At 39.8% G+C, this 7,378-nt stretch overlaps 2 protein-coding genes across 7 annotated transcripts in view; both read right to left on the minus strand.

Annotated features, from left to right (window-relative positions):
- The window catches only part of dus3l (dihydrouridine synthase 3-like (S. cerevisiae)), a 4,801-nt gene extending 982 nt beyond the window's left edge, over positions 1-3,819 (minus strand). The window contains exons 1-13 of the mRNA XM_029167445.2: positions 3,571-3,819; positions 3,193-3,305; positions 2,529-2,796; positions 2,088-2,439; positions 1,857-1,927; positions 1,647-1,742; positions 1,503-1,544; positions 1,242-1,394; positions 1,010-1,126; positions 778-843; positions 539-649; positions 356-452; positions 181-256 (exon numbers count right to left, since the gene is read on the minus strand). Of these exons, the coding sequence (XP_029023278.1) occupies positions 181-256; positions 356-452; positions 539-649; positions 778-843; positions 1,010-1,126; positions 1,242-1,394; positions 1,503-1,544; positions 1,647-1,742; positions 1,857-1,927; positions 2,088-2,439; positions 2,529-2,796; positions 3,193-3,269 (1,526 nt within the window). The 5' untranslated portion in view covers positions 3,270-3,305; positions 3,571-3,819. The remainder of the gene's footprint in view (positions 1-180; positions 257-355; positions 453-538; positions 650-777; positions 844-1,009; positions 1,127-1,241; positions 1,395-1,502; positions 1,545-1,646; positions 1,743-1,856; positions 1,928-2,087; positions 2,440-2,528; positions 2,797-3,192; positions 3,306-3,570) is intronic.
- A 259-nt stretch (positions 3,820-4,078) lies between these two features.
- On the minus strand, positions 4,079-6,043 carry LOC114865919 (transcription termination factor 1, mitochondrial). 6 transcript variants are annotated; one of them, XM_029167450.3, is made up of 2 exons: positions 5,905-6,043; positions 4,079-5,442 (listed from the first exon to the last, which is right to left on the minus strand). In XM_029167450.3, exon 2 carries the CDS (start codon positions 5,435-5,437, stop codon positions 4,292-4,294), a length of 1,146 nt encoding a protein of 381 aa, XP_029023283.1. In that variant the 5' UTR covers positions 5,438-5,442; positions 5,905-6,043; the 3' UTR covers positions 4,079-4,291. The 6 variants fall into 6 exon arrangements, with proteins under 6 accessions (XP_029023283.1, XP_029023284.1, XP_029023279.1 ...); XM_029167451.2 differs by having other exon boundaries at positions 4,079-5,466; positions 5,905-6,026; XM_029167446.3 differs by having other exon boundaries at positions 5,808-5,985.
- Between the last annotated feature and the right edge of the window lie 1,335 nt (positions 6,044-7,378).

Raw genomic sequence — 7,378 nt, forward strand, 5'->3', positions numbered from 1 at the left:
ACTTAACACAGCAATGCAGCTAAACATGCAAAGCAGGATAGACTGTGCTGTGATGGGAGTGAGCACGTACACTTGAACCCTATGGAGAAGGCATTTTACCTTGAGAACGAGTAAGCACAGGCTTAAAGTGAGTGCAGTCAAACCTAAGTTCAGGATTACTGGAAAGGACAAGTCACCTACCTTGCGATCATTATACCAGAAACTCCAGTCTCTCTTGCTTTGACAGCATCTTCATAGGACAGAATGTCTCCATTACCTGAAGCAATAAAAACATCAGCTTTGTTCACCTCTGAAATCGGTGCCTCATCACTCATCTTTTTGAATGTTTGAGGCTATTTGTAACTTTTCCACTCACCAAAAAGGGGGATGGGGCTGGCCAGCTTGGAGCAGGTATTAATATAGTCCCAGTCAGCTAACTTAGTGTAGCGCTGCTCTCTGGAGCGACCATGCAACTGCAGACATCAACAGAGTCAGGGTTGTGCTGTCACAGAGTCATAAATAAAACATAATTTCTTACTTCTGCTACTACAAAACGTACTGTGATCATGGAGACGCCCCAGTTTTTCATCTCTGGGATGAGTTTGTGTGCTATGTTGCATTTCTCCTGAACGCCAGTGCGGATCTTCACCGTTAATGGGACGTCGAGAACCTTGACAAAATAAGACAAAATTGATGTCTGCCGGTGAGTTTATTCTTTTATTATTTGTTGTAATCTCTCTGGACAACCAACAAAACAAAACTGCCCTTACTGGAAAAACTAAAAACACCCACACTTACATAATTCATTCCGTTGACTATCTGTTCAAATTTTCTGGTGCGTGTCATCAAGCCACAGCCTCCACCCTGAAGAGAAAAAGCTTTTAAATACCATCTCTCACCGAGTGTAGTTTTTCAGGTTTGACGAATTCTAAGGTCACCAAGAAGAAAACTACACACACAGTGACTGAATCTACTGAATGCATGGAGCCAAAGGGACATTTCTGTGAATTTTGCTTGACAGGAGATTGACCTTCTTGTAGACGAGGTCAATAGGGCATCCAGAGTTGATGTCAACAAAATCAACATCCGTGTGGTTGTTGATGAGCTCTGCACATCTCGTCATGGTGTCAGGGAAGCAGCCCTCCACCTGCCGGTGCAATTCAGACGTCAGAACAGAAGTCTTCATGGCATAAAAAACATCTGATCGCAAAGATATATCATATCAAACATATCACTTACAACATCCTTTGCAACAAACTCACCTGGATGCCGAAGACATCTTCCGTTTCATGCCTTTTCAGGAGGGCCCACTCCGACTGCTGCCCCTGAAGCAGGTTGGTGCACATGGCCATCTCCCCACAGGTGATGTCTGCACCAAAGCGCTTGCATATACGACGAAAAGGCAGGTTTCCACACTGAGAACAGAAACAAAGTCCAGAAGTTCATTTATATGCTGTTCATTTATAGTCTTCAACAATACATCTAGAATCAGTAGTACATCAAACTATTCTGTTAATACTCACAGTTGTTAGAGGAGCAAGGTAGAGCTTGTTTTGAAAATCCACCTTAAAGAGAAACACAAAAAATTTAAAACCCTGTTCTACTGACTAAAACTATTGGTTGAGAAAATACATTATATTCAAGCAAAATGATTTAGTGTGGTGGACCTGTTTCTTTTCACTGGGTCGCAGCTTGATGACATCTTGATCAGTCAAAGGACCAACAGTCTTTACTGGAGGCTGTTTATCTGAGCTCGTCTGCAGCTTTTAAAAAAAACGTATTAAAATACCTGCACAAACACCAGACAACACAGTCTATACCTTCTTTAGACTAATAGTCTGGAAACCAGAGGTGATGCTTTGAGATACAGTGTGTACCTGGTTTCCTGCTTCAGGAGTTCCATGCTGCTCCCCTCCATCTGCAGATACTTCAGCTGCACAGGCTTCACCTGCATTTTATAAGACAGGATTATAATTTATATACATTTGTTTTTTTGCACAAATATACATTTGCTGCATACATACATAATACTGGCTAAGTAAAAGAGAAACACTTATGTGCAACTATGTTACACTTTAGTAAATCTATCATATATATTCAGTTCTTACCATTGCCATGCTGTTCTTTCTTATCAGTCTTTTTGGAAAGTGTTTTGAGGTACTCTTCTGACTTCTTGAATTCCACTGAACGCTTCCTCAGACGGTTCTGGAGCTCTTTACTCAAGCTGTTCTTCACCAGTATCCTGCCTTCATATGCTTTAACCAGATCTGTGTTCTCCATCGTTTTAAACTCGGGTGTAGTGTGTGCCTTAGCGAAGCGGCAGGAGAGACCATAAGCACATTTTCCAAATGTGTCATAGATGTAGCAGCTCTCCGCAATATCGGCCGGCTTTAAAGCCATGTACTCAGCTACGTTGTGATGAAAATAGCACTTGTCTCCAAAGGGACATTGCCTGTTGTCCTGAATGGGTAAAAGATGCTTTATGAGCTGACCAAGCCATAAAACAGTACTGGAAATGACACTTGTGAATGTTCTGTAAACGTTCAGACCTGAATGACTGACAGACACAGACGTTTTTCCTCATAGGTGGTGGGCTTTGTGTGTGGCCTTGACTTATTTTGTCCTCGAAGACGTTTGCCATGTGACTTCCATGCCCCGTCTTTCCCCGGTTCCAGTTTGAGCCTTTTAGCTTCAGGCTCCTGGACACCAGTCTCTGGTGTCTCCTTAACTGTGTCATTTTCACTTGCATTTCCTCCTCTTGAACGCTGCCACTCAGAGTCTATGAATCCATGAAACTTCTCTTTGGTTGTTAAGAAACTGCAAAGAGAAAAAAAATGAGAAATTTCTTAATCTGTGTTAAGGCTGGAAAAAAAACAATAGTGGAGAGTGCCATGCAAACTAATTTTTGTTTTAGACTGGCACTATCTATGATAACAAATATGTAGACACAGTTGTATCGTCTGTATAAGAGCAGCAGACTGATCGGTTGTACCAATCTGTATAATCACTAGGTTGTTAGTTAAGATGTCATGGCAACTGCTGTTTAAGCAAAACCTAAAAACAGGGAATAGCCTTCTCTACACAGCCTTTTCGCTGACAGTGTAGTTTCTCTATTTTGTGTCCATGATAGTTGAAAAAGTGTGAAGTACCATCTCATGATCTTATGCTACACTGATCACAAACATTTTCCAATCTTACTGCGTTTTCACTCACTCTGGTTTGATAACAGCTTCACCTTTCACAGCCACACTTGTCCCCTTCTCAGCTGTGTTTTCAGCGCTGTTTTCCATCACACTCTGGGTTTCTTCTTCAAGTCTTAATGATGCCTGTAGATATGTCACATGATCCATGTAACGTGCATCTATTCTGATCCCAAAACGCGTGTTTGTCTCCATTACATTTGTATCAGAATCATCACCATCATGTCACGTTTTAAACTGACTTCATATATTTGACCTCAAAACTGGACATTTAACTGTTCCCAATATTGTTTTATATTAAATATTATATTATATTCTTAATTATTTATATTGTATTTATCCTCCACAAAGTAAGAATACACTTAAGATAAGTAATTAATGGGATACTTACCTAATGTTTTCAAGGTTGGAAAAACTAAACAGTGCAATTAATATTCTTAATCTTGCTAACAAGCTAACAGGCTATCGACGAAATTCATACCACGGGTTGAACGCTAAAGGAAATCGACATGAAATCTCCTCAAAACTTTAACATTAAACTCAGATCATACTTAATTATATCCTACAAGAAGCAACAATCCTGCAGCGTGAAGAGACGACCGTGCAGCTCTTTGTAAAGTCCGCGGTGAACTGAGGCAAAATATTAGTTCCGCAGCATAGATTCTCTCTTACACGCACACATACATTTTTGTCTGAACGGTCTTCACCATGGATGAAATATCTTCTGAATACCCTTTAAACGTTAACGTGCCTCTACATAGGCATATACATATAATGTCCAACAACATATATAATTTAATATGTTGAGATTAAAAAATAAAAACTTGTACTCTGCCTATACAGTACTGTCTTGTGTGGTAATAGATTATCTATTATTATTATCTCTGCAGAAAACACCAGCAATAGTCATATTTATTTAGAGTGAATGACAAATGTTTGAACATAAAGGAATTACACTTCTGCATTTGCAGTAACAAAATCATTGCAAATTACAGCTGCAAAAATAGATTTTATTGAAATATTAGTAGTTGCATCTTTGTGACTAAAGAGCGTTAAGCACAACTGAATAAAGTTTGACAACAGCCTCTAGCACGTTCTCACATCAACTACATTCAGTCATTTGATTGGGAAGTAAGTTTTTTGATCCTAGCAACAAACCGCTTTTTACTGCTGTCAAAGATGTTGATGCCATTTTTCTCAAAGTCATATCCCACTTTCTGCAGCTCCTTTAGTCGCTCAGCGATGTTCTGTGTGCTGAAGTCTAAAACCTTGGGCTTCTCTACTACCTGTTTAATTTTTATTCCTCCCTTTAGGAGACATTCCAGCTTAGTGTTTAGTTTCTCTCGACCAAGGTACAAAACCATTGGAAACTTGAGAATCAGATTTTTAACATCAGTTTTCCGACAGCCCAGTGAAACCATCTTTTGGTGGAGGTTGTTGAAATTCTTTTTCAGATACTCATTGGACAGGTCCAGGATTTCTGCTCCAGAACCCTGAAGAAGGGCAAGTAGTTCAGCATCACTCAACCTGAGAGAAGCTTTAAGATAGTCTACGTTCTTCTTTACTTTCTTAGTGCTACTGATGAGAATGTAGACGTTCCTTGATATGACAGTTTTAGCAAACGCCTGTGGATCCTTCCCTCCGAGTTCTACACAGATGCCTTCCAGAAACTCCACCATTTTCTTGTTGAGCCCTAAACTGTTGGCGAATGTCCGTGGTGCTTTGGTCAACATACGGTGGAGGTCTTTGGTCTTTAGTCTCAGTGAGGTCAGGAAGGTGATGTTTTTCTCCAAGTTCTCATTATCACTGGAGCGAAAGAAGGACTCAGGCGAGCGATCCATAATGCTCACAATTTCTGAATCTGTCTGAAAGATGTTTCTCAACAGCTCCCAGCGCTGCTCCAAGTGTTCCGCTGAGCGAGTAATAGCTCGGGGGTAACGCGATATGATGCTAGCTATCACTTTACTGTCCGCACCTTTCCTTTGCAGAAACAGAGAAAGGCCATGTTCATTGGTGATGACTTTGCGCAGCACCCCAGGCTGACGCTGGCGTACCATCTTCACATCAACCCCCATGAGATTTAGGTTCTCAAGAAGGGATTCATTCTCTAGGTTCATAGGGGGTTTTGTCTCATTGTTTTTTGTAGTAGTACTGCAAAGCCTTGATGTTAAGTATGGTGGTATGAGCCAAAAACCACACGGCAGCTTCACTGATTGATAGAGGGTGAAAAGAGCTCTCATTCCCACCACTCCTGCCATTTTCACTGAGGGGAAATAGAGTCACATCACTGCCATGGAAAGTAGGATTCAGACAGACATACAATTAGTATTCACTCAAGACATAGCAAAGATAATTAATGAAAAAATCAATTCATGATGTAGGCACTGGGTTATAAACAGTACACAATAAATAAATGCGAGGAACAGGGAACTAAATATATAGTTCCTAAACTTTTCTAATGCGTGGCATTGACAGTACTCTGCAAATTAGGTAGCAAGACGCTAATGTAAATGTCATGAAGTATTAATGCCTAAATCTATACAATGTTTATGACAGACAATGAGAACAGTTGTTCTAATAAGTCATAGTGTAATTAAATCACTTTCAATCGTTAGATACGTTACCTACAGTTCAAGTTTGGACAGCCACGTAGTTCGCAGACTTTTACATCTTACAACTGTATAGAGCCGGAGACTTAATAGAGATTAAATATAATAATATTTACCACGTATAATTGGTTATTATAAGCATTTAGACTCCCCATGTTCAGAAAGCTCTCCGGAGAACCGGATGTAAGTAGCACGTACTTAGCTCTCGCGAGAGTAAGTACTTGCTTTGAGAACATACGTAATACACCACTAGCGCCACCTTGTGTTTGGGAGTGGAAATTATGCTTTTATGCGGAACAGACTAAATAAAACATCCTAAAGGAAGAGAATGCTTGAAGTCATTTAAACAGTGTAGAGGTAATGACTCCCCTCACTTTATGAAATAAATACAATAAAATACCCAGAATGACTTCATCACTGCTTACAGAGAATCAACACTTTGAGTGCTGTGTTACAAAGGAAACCCTCAGAGGCTACTGTGGTTTAGTTCATTCATCCCTTTTATAATTATACAAGCATAAATACACAAGTTGTGGGTTACAGTAGTTAATAATTAATTATATGTCTGACATATGGTGACGTTCTTGTATGTCCATGAGGGGCAAGAAAGTGTTCGCCATGTGTTGTAGCTCACAGCTTGATGCTGGAAAAGCTACTGACCCATTGCTTCTTTTTACTGATGAGTCCCACCACTCATGAATATTTTAATATAGCAGAGTGAAATTATACAGGTAGGCTTTCAGTCTACAGCTCTTAGACTAAAGCATTATGTTGTTCCCGTACATGACAATAGTGCTTTAGTCTGTACAGTTTAAAATAGCTTTTAGTGTGGGATGAATCATGTGAGGGATAAAGACAACAAAAAGCTTTAGTTATCACAGACATAATAATTAACCGGGTTGACCCGTGTTTGACACACTAGCTACAAGAACAACGACAACGGTGAGTATAAACACAGACACAAATCAAAGAAACAAGCCACACCTGAAGAGAGAAGAAGAGAAAATGGAACCACAGAACATCAACACACAATAAACCCACACTGCCACTAATGGGCGGATAGGGGAACTGTAACAGTGGTTAAAATTAATACACTAACATACAGTTGGGATTAATCAATAATATCTTTGTTACGTCATACTTTACCACTAAGGCTTTTTACGTCTATGCTTTTACAGCCATGTAGTTGTCAGAGATCATATTTGTCTAAAAAGAATTTTTTTTTCCTTACTCTGCTTCGTTTTTTCTTGCTCATTTAGTATTCGTCTTGCACATTTTCTCACTTGCTCTGATTCTGGTGAAAATGTTAAGTGTATTTATTTAATTCATGGATGTGTGCTGTCATCCTGTTGTGGTCGTCTTGGTAAAGTTGCTTGGGTAACTGCTGACACACTACTCCCTCAGTGAATCAATAATTCAGAAACTTGCAATACTTTCAAATACTCCTGTAGACGTTGTTCAACTCACAGCAGCCGCTCACAGTTGGGAGCAAATAAGTCAGAATGTCCAAAAGAAGATGGGTGGAATTCAAGATCTGCCAGACAATCAGTTGTTCAGCTCCAATTAGCCGGAGACACAGAACCTCCTCTC

The sequence above is a fragment of the Betta splendens genome, chromosome 11 (assembly GCF_900634795.4).
Source record: "Betta splendens chromosome 11, fBetSpl5.4, whole genome shotgun sequence".
NCBI classification, from domain to species: Eukaryota; Metazoa; Chordata; class Actinopteri; order Anabantiformes; family Osphronemidae; genus Betta; species Betta splendens.

Coding starts and splice junctions, on each gene's coding strand:
- LOC114865919 (XM_029167450.3), bottom strand. CDS start 5,437: ATGGCAGGAGTGGTGGGAATGAGAGCTCTTTTCACCCTCTATCAATCA.